This window comes from Delphinapterus leucas, chromosome 8 (assembly GCF_059928025.1).
Source record: "Delphinapterus leucas isolate spDelLeu-1000000601 "Yukka" chromosome 8, BTC_Dleu_Yukka2, whole genome shotgun sequence".
Lineage (NCBI taxonomy): Eukaryota > Metazoa > Chordata > Mammalia > Artiodactyla > Monodontidae > Delphinapterus > Delphinapterus leucas.
In genome coordinates, this window is record NC_143136.1 from 62,393,734 (window position 1) to 62,408,428 (window position 14,695).

The 14,695-nt window shown below is 35.6% G+C and overlaps 1 protein-coding gene across 2 annotated transcripts in view; it reads right to left on the minus strand.

The window, feature by feature from the left end:
• Positions 1-14,695, minus strand: part of UBR3 (ubiquitin protein ligase E3 component n-recognin 3) — a 254,192-nt gene that overhangs the window by 25,949 nt on the left and 213,548 nt on the right. For both annotated transcript variants that reach the window (XM_089916715.1, XM_089916716.1), the window contains 3 exons: positions 6,370-6,549; positions 1,316-1,525; positions 137-276 (listed from right to left, as the gene is read on the minus strand). In XM_089916715.1, coding sequence (XP_089772841.1) covers positions 137-276; positions 1,316-1,525; positions 6,370-6,549 — 530 coding nt within the window. The remainder of the gene's footprint in view (positions 1-136; positions 277-1,315; positions 1,526-6,369; positions 6,550-14,695) is intronic.

Genomic DNA, 14,695 nt, shown 5'->3' on the forward strand with positions numbered 1-14,695 from the left:
ATAGAAATAGTTCTAAATTAATGACTGCCAGAAATAAAAAAAAAATTATTATTATAATTACAAAGTCAGGAATGGTACATTATTCTTACTGGCCAAACTTCAATAAAACATGTGGATATATCCATGCACATCTAACCTAAGATCTCGGTCTTCCTCTCCATGAGCATCCAAATACACAGAACCCCAGAGACAGAAGCGATGCCCTCGAATGATGATAATCACTGATGCATTGATCAAAAGGAAAATCCCTGTTCCAGCACCACAGTTCTGAGAATGCTAAAAAATTAAAAATATATGACTGAACTTCATAATCAAATGGACTTTATAAGAAAATCAAGAATGTCTTGTCTTCTAAATAATACAGAAATATTTAAATGTTTTAAAGTCAGATTTCACCTAAGTTAAATTTATTAACTCATTCTTAATACTTTATTAACAATACATGAGGAGGAATCTGGATAAGGATTACCTAGGAAATCAATTAAGAGCTAACCTAAACCTAATTCAGAGGCTAGTGTCTACAACAGCATATATGACTGCTGTTTCACAGCACAACATCTAAACATATATACCATTAAAGGGCAGCGGGATTAGGGAGAGGAACTGAAGCTGCACTTAGGAAAAGTTTTACCCACTTAAATAAAACCCCAGGTGTTTTTTTGTTGTTGTCATTGTTTTTGTTTTTACCCTTCTACTGGATAGACCTAGAGTCTGTCATACAGAGTGAAATAAGTCAGAAAGAAAAAGACAAATACCGTATGCTAACACATATATATGGAATTCAAGAAGAAAAAAAAAATGTCATGAAGAACCTAGGGGTAAGACAGGAATAAAGACACAGACCTACTGGAGAACGGACTTGAGGATATGGGGAGGGGGAAGGGTGAGCTGTGACAGGGCGAGAGAGAGTCATGGACATGTACACACTAACAAACGTAAGGTAGATAGCTAGTGGGAAGCAGACGCATGGCACAGGGATATCTGCTCGGTACTTTGTGACTGCCTGGAGGGGTGGGATAGGGAGGGTGGGAGGGAGGGAGACGCCAAGAGGGAAGAGATATGGGAACATATGTATATGTATAACTGATTCACTTTGTTATAAAGCAGAAACTAACACACCATTGTAAAGCAATTATACCCCAATAAAGATGTTAATAAATAAATAAATAAATAAAACAACGAAAACAAGATCCTTATATGTATTGTGCATTTAATTCAAAGAGTAGTTAAATTTGAAGAGCTGGCTTGACCATATATACCACATTTCCATGTGATTTGAGTTTTCATACATTTTATACTATTTACTCTTGCTTACCAATACACATTCACAGTAACTTTGTTGCTTGCAGCAAAGTCCTTTCAGGCATACAAAAGTACCACAAACAAGGCAAACGGCAGGATCTTTAGGAACCTTGGTGCAGACACTACAGGTTTTTCTGTGGTAGTACTGGAAAATGGTGTTATAATTTTCAGGCAACTGTAGTAGGTGTGGCAATTTCCATCTTGACTCTTGGATAAGCAAGGCCTAAAACATTATTCAAAAATATTCATTAGTCCTATGTATTTAAGTTACTAACACAAAATATTTATTTTTTAAAAGGCCTTTTTTTTTTAAAGAAAATCTGTCTCCAAGAATGTGGCTTATTTTCTTTATTAACACTCTTCCCATTTCCATTTTACAAATGACTAAAATAGTACTTCAACAATTACGATTCTCTATTTTAATGTAATTTTCAATTAAAACATGATGTGAGTTTTTAGACTAAGCACCTAAAACATTGAAATTTGTTATTACTTTAAAAGAAAAATATTAAATATAACTAAGCATGCATGGAAAATATACGTAGATGTACTTGTTTTTAAATATTCTTAATACATAATTTTAAACAGTTATACACATTTTTCAAAACCAAGTTTTTGACCTTTCTTAGATAAACAAACAATTCATTGGCTTTTTCTTTAGGGAAGATCATGGTTGTAATTCATATTTCTATTTCAATACTTTATAATCTTTCATTCCTAGAAGATGAAAAATCTTACACCTCAAGCTGTTAAGATCTTTTGTATCCATAAGTGCTGGGGCTACAACTCTTTTCATAAATTTTCTCAGTAAGTGTGAAAAAAAAAACCAAATTAGTTAAATTTCCCTACAGGGTATTTTGTTCATTTTTTGCAGCTATATAAAAATACTGGAAATAGCATTAATTTTTTTTCTAGATGCTACTTCATTAACACTTAAATCAGATAAAATGTAGTATGAATCCATTATCTTAAGAAACAGTATGGAGGCTGGCAATTCACATGGTGATCATCTCACATTACTTATAGCCATAATCCATCTAAATCAGTCTAATAACGAAGTATCCAGCTTAGTGTTTATCAATATGTTCACGGATAAAGCAGCCATGGAAGCAAGGATAAGGACAATATATGGGCTTACAATATGCTGTTTGCCAATACTCAGTGCCCAACTCCGGACTCCAAAGACTGCATATTCTGTAACGGGTTCATTATATATGGAACCCTTCCATCAGTGGAAGGAACAGCAATTTGCCCTCATTGAACTTGATACTTATCCAGATTAGGTTGTAAATTACCCAGTAGCACACACCACATTGTCTCTAATCAAAGAATTTTCTTCATAAAGAAAGATGTAACACAATAGGTGGATGTCTATGGAATTAACTGATCTTAACATATAGTCAATCATCTGAAAAAAATCACTGGTCTTTTAAATGATGAACTACTTTGCTGATGAATTTTTAGATGGTACCAACTAGAAGGAAACACCTATTGAATGAGGTATATGCTCCTACAGAATGAGGTATACGACCTAAAAAAGCAACTAGTACATAAGGGTGATTGACTGTTCTCTTACAGATGGAGTGCACAGGTTTGGGAACCAGAGGGTGGCATCTCTCATAATTAGACCTAAAAATTCGGTCTTTAATTTCTGTTTCCCTTCTATTCTGGATTCTTCTGTGGTTTCAGTACTATTGTAAGGAGGCTGTGTGCTATCTGCCAACAAGGGACATAATAATAGTTCCACTGAATTAAAAACTAAATGTCATCTGACCACTCTAGCTTCCCTAATACCACTCGGAAAAGAAAGGGAATGGCTTACAGTATTGTCTGGAGGGAGTGACCTCATCAAATAAAATAGAAATACCTCCGGTATCAGTATGTTTGAAACTCAGAGATACACCCCACCCCCACCCCTAGCGCGTTCAGGCTTGAAAGGTAAACATTTCACACAAAACTAGTACAGTCTTATATAAGCATGACAGGACAAATCACTGAGCTCAGACCTCTCAGAATAAAGTTTGGATCACATCTTTGTTCAAATAAATCCAACCAGTTGAGGTGTGGTCAAAGAAGGTGAAAGAAGAAAGTCATATATTTGACTGTATATTAGCTACAGTTTTATGACTAATTTAAAATTTTCTTGCTTGTTGTGGCATATATTTTTGCAATATTTTTCATTCTCTTTTCCTTTCTCCTACTACTGAATTCAGGGTGAGCAGGTGCTAATTAAAAATTTCCAGGCCGTTGGGGTGTAAGAACAATAAATCACAGAAGGAATGGACATCTCCCAGAGCCTCTGGATTCAGGGAAGCTTGATGATATAACTATAGGATGTGACTTCAGGTTAGGTATTTGGGAAATGGTGGCTGCATCTGTGGTTGTAAAGGGAACAGTTACATCATTTTAAACAGGGGAAGAAATGAAACTCTGTGAATGAGAAGAAGGACGTCTATGTGCTGGGGAGGTAAGATGTGAAGGTAGCAGGCCACCAGTGTTCGTTTTTTCCAATTTGTCTAGCAACCTCATCTGCCTTCCTACATTGACAGCATTATGACTTATTTTGGAAAATAACCTCTTTTCCTGCTCCATACAGATCTGATGGGGTTGCCCCATCACAAGATCCTGCCCCATCACAGGGGTATACATATGATGCAAATTAGGCCAGTCAGATTCTCTCCCCCAGGAATCTGAATTTGGAGCATATATATAGGGAAGGAAAGTAGCTGAGATGGAGTCATCTAGCAGTAGCGCTTCAGAGAAAACAGACCAGAGGTTTGCAACCAAACTGTTTGCAATAAAAGAATCTTAGCTGTTACAAGAAAGGAGAAGCAGTAATTCAGGCTATCTTTCAAGGGAAGCTGTTGCACTATTCAGCTCCAATCACTGTTTATATTTATCTATGTCTCTCTGTTCAAATTTAAAGTTGCTGGTTAAAAAGAAATCTGGTTGACAAATGGACAGAGTTGAGGTTAGAGATAGAACAGAGTGAAGGGACAAGTGTAGGGATGCAGGTCAGATAGGGGTGCATTCAAATAACAAAAATTCTGCATAAGTATAAATAAATAAATATCTACTGTTCTGACTCTAAAACAAATAGTTATCACTCAATTTTACAAAAAGATGAAATATATTTAAATGGTAAATTCTTATTTTCTCTCAATATTCACAACAATAATCATTCATCTAAAAAGGTAGGCTTATTCTTATACTATCAAGTGATTTCGTTTTTATCTATTGCTTATCCCATGGCACATATGAAGACAAAATAATTTTAAGTATGCTCATCACTTTTTCTCCTGTCCTGGTTCTACAATAATACCCAACTCTTACTCCAAGACATTCCTCATAGGTTTTCAGACATCAAAATATAACTTCAGATTATAGATATAATTGTGAATAAAGCAATTACTAGATAGGAAAATATTTTTATACATAGTACACAAGGTTCAATTAACTTCTTCAATTTTCCTTTCCTTTTAAAAAAGTATAAAATGAGATATCTCTTTAAGGATTTCAATAGAAAATGAAAATGAACAAAAGCAGAGACATTTATTATTTATGCTTACCTTGCCTTTGTTATTCACTTCAATGTTTTAAGAATTAAGTCTAGTGACAACCTCCATCTGAAATACTAATTTTTCTATTGTTCCTTTGACATTAAATTAAAATTCTCGTTTTTCCTGAAATCGGTTCCCCTTTCATCAGTTCTATTTCTCCCAATGACATTAATCCACCATTTAATTGTTTCACAAATATTTTTTAGGTGACTAGTCTATATCAGGCACTTTCCAGGAACTAGGGATTCAAGAATAAACAAGAAACAATTTTTGCCTTGTGGAGTCCCCATTCAGACACATTAAACAAACAGAAGTGATAAACATGGCAACTATTAGAAACAGTGGCAAAAGTACTATCATACATAATAGAGGGAGATGGACTCTCAGATAAAGCTTTATAGAAAAGGTAACATTTATCTTAGCAAAGCCTTCATGGGTGATTAACAGGAAAACAGTAGGAAGATTGCTTTAAATAAAAGTAACAGCAATAAGCAATAGCACAGATGTTTAAAAAATGCATAGCATACTTAAGAAATATTCTTTCGTGGTTTAAGCAAGGTGGTGGCTGGGAAGTGGTATGAAATGAAGTTAGAAAGGCAAGCAAGATGGTGAATGCCATGTAAAGAGTCCTGTCCGTAGCCAATGGGACATCCATCGTCAGTGGTTTTTAAGCAGGAGCAGGTTCCTATCGGAACTATGTATACTAGTTACTACTCTTCTGATGACTTGAGTTCAAGATTTTAAAGTCATGTACACTTGGTCACCAAGGACTATATATTTTTCTCAAATGCGTCTCTTGCATTGGTTACATTCTGTCTAATTTCTGCTGGCTATCAAAACAATAATCCAGATTTTCTTCACCACTAAATAATCCCTGGTTTCCCTTTCTCCATAACATCAATTTTACTTACTAAAAAAGCCACAAAAATTACCTCCCTAAAACACTACTTTCATCATATTATTCCATTTCTCAAAAACTGTAATTTTATATAGAAGAAAGTCTGAACACCAAACCATGGCACTAAGAGCCACCCACCACTGCCTGCAACCCACCTTTCCAATTCCCTCATCTCCAACACAACACCTTTACCCATCGAGCTGGCAGCATAGAGTCAGCACATTTTATAGTTAAAGACATGATGTTTTAGATGTGCAAGTCCAAATCTTTAATTTTTATGTGACAGTCCTCTTTCCAATATGCTTACAAGTTCCTTGTCTATCTTAAAATTCCTTTGTACCTTCCAAATCTAGTGCTATGACTATTTAAGGTATTCAATAAAAACCTGATGACCTAAAACACACTAAAAGTAACATACTATACCTTAGTTTTGTTAACTGAAACATTTCTGCTTTTACACTCATAAATAAATATAAGCAAACCATTTTTTCAAAATAATTAGTTTAATAAATACTGCCAAGACTAGATTACCTGAAATTTTAAATTCTTCATTATTCTCTTACCTATTAGCATGTCACCACTATAGCAAGTATTACTCTTTTTACATACCTTTCCTTGTTCGGCATGTCTTTCAGTAAATGAATTTATCTGAAAACACCACTGAGATATAATATCAAATGCTGGAACTGGCCAATCCAGACAGGAGGCACTGATGAATGGATGTTCTGTTTGGTAAAATGTTGGCAGAAGTCCCAGGCAGCTGGAAAGAACTGAAAACTCTTCTTCTTCCTTTTAGATATGAAATAGAAAATTCTCAAGACATTTCATAATGAACATTTCCCATTACAGATATTTTAAGTGTCATTCTCATCAATTACTTCTGGATAGTAAGAAAACTTTCTTAACTGAGTCAACTAAATAAAGTGAGGGGAGTAAGAGGAGCAAAGAAGAGAGAAAAGGTTCCGAGCTGTTATATCCAATATTCCCAGAATGTTTCTCTTTGAAATTTAACTTCCAAGTGCCATAGCATCTGCTTCATTTATACATTTATTTTAAAAATAGTGTTTTCACATATCTGATGAATATAGCCTATAGCACCTAGCTACTCTATGAAAGCAAATGTTAATTTGGGGCAAAGGGAAAGTGACTTTTGGTTAAAAAGACATAGACTTTCAGTGTGGATAAAGAAGAACAATAGCGAAAACATGGAATTCACAACAGACAGTGCTAAATCATTTGCCTAGACCCTGAATGAGTGTGAAACAATGTCAATGTTTAAAACAATGTTTTAAAAAGAGGGTGGAGTTTTTAAAAACTTGAGAGCTCTAACTGCCAGGTAATCTGAAGCTCTACTCAGTAATAACAGAACCAGTGGAATCAATGATCCAAGGACTCATATCTTGAAAGCTGATTTTTAAAGGAGTTTGTTAGTCTTGTAAACACCAAAATATACCCCCTACCCCTCTTTATTTAACTGAAAATCCATTTAGGAGGCAAGTTAGTCTACTTTCCCCTGTCCACTGGACCAATTAATTCCTAACATCCTTCAAATTCCAGCTCCTCAGGGAAGCCTTTCCTGACCCCACTTAATGACACCTTAGACTACCTAGTTCCACCGAGATAAAATTAGTACGTCTATACTGTGTAAACACTTCAGTTCTTACATTTATACTTTCTACTTTAAAAATAAATTAGCCTGTCCTCTAAGACTGTGGGAGTAGTCCCTGGGAGTAGGGGCTCTGTCCTCCCGGTGTTTGGCACATAGCAGACATTCAACAAACATCTGTTTGCAAAACAACTAATTGTGTGGATTAAGTACAAAATTCTGAAATACGCTATAAAGAATAAATAAAGGGGAACTCCCTGACGGTCCAGAGGTTAGGTCTCTGGCGCTTTCACTGCTGAGATCCAGGTTCAATCCCTGGTTGGGGTACTAAGATCTCACAAGCTGTGCAGCACAGCCAAAATAAAAAAAGAAATAAAGATGAAAAAGCAAAATGATATGCAGGCTGAAAAAGATGCTAAGTTTTTAAATCACTAGATATGAGGCCACAAATCCCCCATTTGTATAGATACATTAATACGGCGTGTTAAAAACTAACTTTACTGAGGTATAATTTACATACCATAAAATTCACCCACTTTAAGTGAAGTCTGATGAATTTTGGAAAATGTATACTCATGCAACCACTGCTACAATAAAGTCTTAGAACAATTCCATCCCCTGAAAAAGTTCCTTGGTGCTCTTCTGCAATCAATTCCAGCCCCTGCTCCTGGCCCCAAACAACCACTTATCTGCTTTCTGCCAACTATAATCTGCCATTACAGTTTGGGGATTTTAAAAAATTCCATATAAATGGAATCATACAGTATGTAGTCTTTTGTACCTGGCCTCTTTCACTTAGCGCAGTATATTTAGATTCATTCGTGTTATTGCGTGTATCAGCAGTCCATTCCTTTTTAATGCTGAGTAGTATTCCACTGAATGAATGCACCACATTTTGTTCATGCATTTGCTTGTTGATGGAATTCTGGGTTGTTGCCAGTTTTTAACTACTACAAATTAGTCTGCTATGAACATTCATATAAAAGTCTTTATGTGGACATAAGTTTTCATTTATTTTGGTAGACACCTATTTATTTGGGGGTTGTACTGTAAGTATGCTTAACTTTTTAAAGAAGCTGTCAAACTTCTTCCAAATTTGACTATACCATTTTGCATTCCCACCAGCAAATGACTGAAGAATGTCAGGTACTCCAGATCCTCACCAAAACTTGTAACATTAATTTGTACTCTAAACAATAATGATGTTGAACACCTTTTCATGTATTGTTGGTCATTCATATATATTCTGATGAGAAGTGTGCCCTATTCAAATTTTTTGCTCACTTTGTATCTTTTGCTTTTTTATTATTGAGTTCCTGATATATTCTGGATACAATAATTTCTCAATATATTTTTTGAGATATAATTTGTATACCATAAAATTCATCCTTTTAAAATGAACAATTTAGTGAGTTTTAGTAAATTCACAAAATTGTGCAACCATCACCCACTATCTAATTCCAGAATATTTCCATCACCCTATTTTCTTAATTTCATTTTCAAACTGCTCATTGCTAATGCACAGAAACACAACTGATTTTTTTTGTACATTTATCATGTATCCTACAACCTTGCTAAACTCATTTATTAGCTCTAATAGCTTTTGAGAGATTCCTTACAATTTTCCACAAACAAGATCATCTAATTTGTAAACAGAGATTGTTTTCCCTCTTCCTTTCCAATCTGGATGCCTTTTATTTCTTTTTCTTGCCTAACTGCTCTTTCTAGAACCTCCAATATAGTGCTTAAAAGACAGGAAGAGGGCAGACATCCTTGCCTTATTTCTTATCTTTGTGGGCAAGCTTTCTATCTTTCACTTTTAAATATGATGTTAGCTATGGGTTTCTCATAGGTGCCCTTTATCAGACTTTCCCTTCTATTCCTTTTTTTGGTGTTTTTTTTTTTTTTTTTTTTTTTTTTACCATGAAACAGTGTTAGATTTTGTCAAATGGCTACTGAGATGATCATATGCTTTTAAAAAATGTATTCTATTAATATGGTGAATTAAGTTTATTGATCTTTTATTGTTGTTGAGCCAATGTGCATTCCTAGGATAAACCCATTTGGTCATGGTGTATTATCCTTTTTACTGGTAATATTTTATTAAGGCTTTTGCTTCTATGTTCATGAGAGATATGGGTTTGTAGTTTTGTTTTCTCATGATGCCTGGACTGGGTATTAGTAAAACTGGCCTCATAAAATGAGTATGCAGTGTCTCTTCTTCCTCTGTTTGCCAAGAGTTTATATAATATTGATAAAATTTCTTCCTTAAATTTTTCATAGAATTCATCATGATGTTATCTCTGTTGTTATAAAGTTGTTGATCTCATTTTTTGGCAGGATAATAACTGTAGAAGTTTAATAACTAAATCAATTTCCTTACTCAATATAGATCTATTCAAAATTTTCTATTTCTTCTTGAGTCAGTTTTAGTAATTTGTATCTTTCAAAGAATTTGTTCATTTTATCGATGTTATCAAATTTGTTTGCAAATGTTATTCATAATATTCTCTTATGGTTCTGTAGGAACGTTTCCTCCTTCATTCCTCATATTGGTAATTTGTATCTTCTCTCTCTCTCTCTTTTTTTTTTTTCCATATCAATCTAGTGAGGAGTCTGGTTCCTGGTTAAAAACCTATGTGTGCTTCCCTGGTGGTGCAGTGGTTGAGAGTCCGCCTGCCGATGCAGCGGACGCGGGTTTGTGCCCCGGTCCGGGAAGATCCCACATGCCGCGGAGCGGCTGGGCCCGTGAGCCATGGCCGCTGAGCCTGAGCGTCCGGAGCCTGTGCTCTGCAACGGGAGAGGCCACAACAGTGAGAGACCCGCGTACCACACACACAAAAAAACAACAAAAAACCTATATGTGTTTTTTCAGGTCTAACCACAGGTAATTACAAAGGTTTTACTTTGCAGGTCTCATGGTGAAAACTGTCCTCCCTCCACCAGACTTGGCACACAGTCAGTGCACTGCAGTCTCTGAAGGGATCTGCAATCATGGTCTCAGGCCCCCTGGCCAGTCATGCTCTTTCACACATTTACATTCCCAGGCCTGGCGCCTTTATTCCTAGGCCCCTCTATCTGAGGCCTTGGGCAGGGGTCACTTTGACACTTCTGCCAAGGCCAGCTTATGAAGGGAAAAAGCTGAAACCTTTAAGAAACTTTTCCCCGCTCTGACTCAGTACCCAGGACTTTTCCACTCCTATCCCTACCCCTTCACCCTCCTCTCCACCTCAGAGTTCATAACACTGCAAGAACCTTCTGTCTGCGGCTCCCTTAACAGATTCCCACATCTGTGCTGATCCACCTGATCCTTAACCGATACATCATTTCATTCTATGAAGGTGATGGAACGGGGAATCAGCATTTTCTCTGATTTTAGCCTCTTGATTATACTATCACAGTAAGTGATTAAAGGTTTAACTCTTTCATTTGTGGCTTCCTGCTTTAATCAGCCACTCCAGTACCTAGCAGCTCAGTTCTCTCTCTCCCAGCTCAGCTGAGCTCCTGACATTTAGGTGTATCCATTTTATTGATCTTTGCAAAGAACCAGATTTTGAACTAATTGATTTTCTCTACTGTTTCTCCATTACTATCCATTGACTTCTGCTCTGATTTTTGTAATTTCCTTTCTTTTACTTGTTTTGGGTTTAATTTACTCTTATTCTAGTTTCATAAAGTAACAATTTAGATAAATGATTTTAGACCTGGGCTTCCCTGGTGGTGCAGTGGTTGAGAGTCCGCCTGCCGATGCAGGGGACACGGGTTCGTGCCCAGGTCCGGGAAGATCCCGCGTGCCGTGGAGCGGCTGGGCCCGTGAGCCATGGCCGCTAAGCCTGCGCGTCCGGAGCCTGTGCTCCGCAATGGGAGAGGCCACAACAGTGAGAGGCCCAATTACCGCAAAAAAAAAAAAATGATTTTAGACCTTTCCTCTGTTTAAATATAAGCATTTGAAGCTGTATGTACCTCTCCAAGAACTATTTTAGGGGCATTTCACAATTTTGCTATGCTGTGTTTTCATTTTCACTCAGTTTACGTGTTTTCTGATTTCCATGTGATTTCTGCTTTGATACATAAGTTATTTAGAAGTGTGCTGCTTAATTCTCACACATTTGGGGATTTATATATTTCTTTCTTTTACTGACTTCTAATTTAATTCTGTGTGGTAAGAAAATATGTTTTGTGATTTCAATTCTTTTAAATTTATTGCTACTTGCTTTATGGTTTGGCATATGGTACACTCTGGTGAATGGGCCATGTGCACTTGTAAAAAATATGCATTCTGATATTGTTTGGTGGAGTATTCTATAGATGTCAATTATATGAAGCTGACTGAGAGTATGGTTCAGGTCTCATTCATCCCTGTTGATTTTCTATCTACTTGTTATTGATTACTAAGAAAAAACACTGAAGTTTCCAGGTATAATTGTGGATTGTCTATTTCTTCTTTCAATTCTGTCAATTTCTGCTTTATGTAATTTGGGGTTTTGTTGTTTTGTGCATATATATTTACAGCTGTTATATCTTCCTGCTCTATTGAGAGAGGGCATTTATGTTCTAAGGTAAGGCACAAAAACAACTTGAGACAATGGGAACTACTAATGGTAGGAAAATAGCAATACTTTTTCTTCATCTTTATGACAGGATATCCAACAATGGATAAAAATGAACAAAGATCTACATAAATGTACTTTTCCCCCTGGGATTCACAGACTACTTCAGGATTACTTGGCCTCTCATGAAGCAGATGTTGAACCCAAAAAGTGGGTCACTAAAATGAAAGAAACCTGAGGAAAAATTTATAAAAGAAGAAAAAAATGAAAGAAAAGTTTCTCATTCCTCCCTATCATTTGACTTGGACAAAACAGATGAGAGTGGCAGATTATTCTACACAAAGGAAACATCATGAGATACTTTTTTAAAGATCAGATACTAAATGATTTTCCCAGTCATTTTCATTTCCTAATTATTTTCAAAAGAAGCATGTAACAAGTAGGTCATAGTAAAGAAAACTAAATGGCTCTGCATAAGGAAAATGCTCAACCTTAGGAAAAATATAAATTGAAACAACCTTAAAAAAAAACTCTACATTGAGCTATTTTACCTAGACCAAAGATCTAGAGGCAAAGGTTAAATAGTATGATAACACACTAAGTAGACACAAGTACAGGGAAACGTTCACACATCACTGGTGTTAACATAATTGGTACAACTTCAATGAAAGGCACTCTGGCAATAACCATCAAAACTACAAAAGTATGCAAATGCTGAAACAGCAAATCACTTCTAAGGATTTCTGTGTGTGTGTGCATAAACTTTTTTTTTTTTGGAGTATAACTGCTTTACAAAGTTGTGGTAGTTTCTGCTGTACAATGACGTGAATCAGCTATATGTATACATACATCCCCTCCCTCTTGGACTTCCCTCCCATCGCCCCCCCCATCCCACCCATCTAGGTCATCACAGAGCACTGAGCTGAGCTCCCTGTGCTATACAGCAGCTTCCCAATGTGGTACATATATACAATGGAATATTACTCAGCTACTTCTAAGAATTTATCCTACAATCAAAAACATGCAAAATAACTTGTGCATACTATCATTCATTGCGGTATCATTTGTAAATAGCAAAGGACTAGAAATAACCCAAATGTTTATTAATAGGGGACTAATTAAATACATCCTGGTACCTCATACATGAAATATTCTGAAACTGTAAGACAAAATGAGGAAGGTCTTCATGTATTGAATATGAAATGATCTCCAAGATACACTCTTAAGGGGAAAAAAATGCAAGCTGAAAAACAATGTATAAAAAGAGGACTAAAAGAAAAAAAAAATACACCCTCCCCACACACACATATTTCTTGTATATGCATAAAATGTCTCTGGAATAATACAGAGGAAACTGATAGCAACTGGGCAGCAATCAAGTGGCTAGTGAAAGGGGTAAACAGAGATTTTTTTCCATAGAATATCTTCTTGTACCTCTCGAATTTTAAAAAATGTGAATACATTAACTGTTCAAAAAATACTTTTTTTTCTATAAATTATTGCAGTGGTATATTTACACTATTTAAAATCTAGAAGTATAAAAAGATACTGTTTTTTAAAAAGTCTCTCCACCATTCTTTTTTCCCTTCTATCCAAACCTCAAACTCACTAACCCAACTCCTCGGTAAGAACTGACCATGATTCTTAACGTATTTTTCCAGAGTATCATACATACACACACACAAGCAAATATGAGTACCATTATTTTTCCTCTATTTTCATTTAATATAAGCACACCTTGCTTTGCGATACTTAATATATTTTTGAGATTTTTCCACATTAGCACATAGAAAACTTTCTATTCTTTTTTCTCCTGCAGAGTATGCCACTGTATGAATAAACCACAGTTTATTTAACCTGTTTCTCACTGATGGACACGTAAGATGTTTTCAATTTTGTCTGCTATTCTTGTATGTCTATTCGACTATCAACAAATCAATCATTATGTTATTATACTTAAGAAATATCTATAGAGTATTCATATTGAGATCAAAGAGAGTATAAAATGCAATAAGATAGTGGCTTTTACAGACCTAAAACTAGAAGAAAATAACATGTTCGCCTCCAAAACTGATTTGTGTACTAAGCAGCAGCATAGCTCAGATGTTAATAGTACAGATTTGGCATCTGGACTAAATGTGCTTGAATTCTGGCAGCTTTACTTACTAGCTGTGAATCCTGAGCAAGTCATTCATCTTTCTGTGCCTGTTTTCATGTCTGTAAAGTGAAGATTATAACAGCTACCTCATAGTTTCGTGAAACTTAAATGAATTTAAATGCAAAGCACTTAAAACAATGCTTAGCATGTAGTCAGTGTACAATAAATGCTAGCTATCATTATTACTCGAAGAGAAACTACTTTTGACAGATAGAAGAAAGACAAAAGGATTAAAGGAGATAGAGCAGTGGTTTTTCAACTTTGGAGGGTGGGTGGATAATCCACCTATAATAAACTGATAACTATTTTCTTCCAAGAAAAATACACAAACAGTTTACAAACAATGCTATGGAATTCAAAAACTACCTCCAGTCCCTCTGTTAATAATTCCAGAATTAGAGTATAAATAAGAGAAGATGCAATTAAGTTGGAGCAAAGATAAAGAGAACCACATGAGTTACTAAAATCTGCCCCAATATGGTATTAGAAATAGTGTTAGACTAAGATATTTAACTAAATAAGGAAAGTCTAATAGATTTGTGTGGAGAGCAGGCTTCTGTGTCAGAACATGTACCAGGTACCATTCTTGATGATGTCCCATGGATAACAAAATGTTTGTTT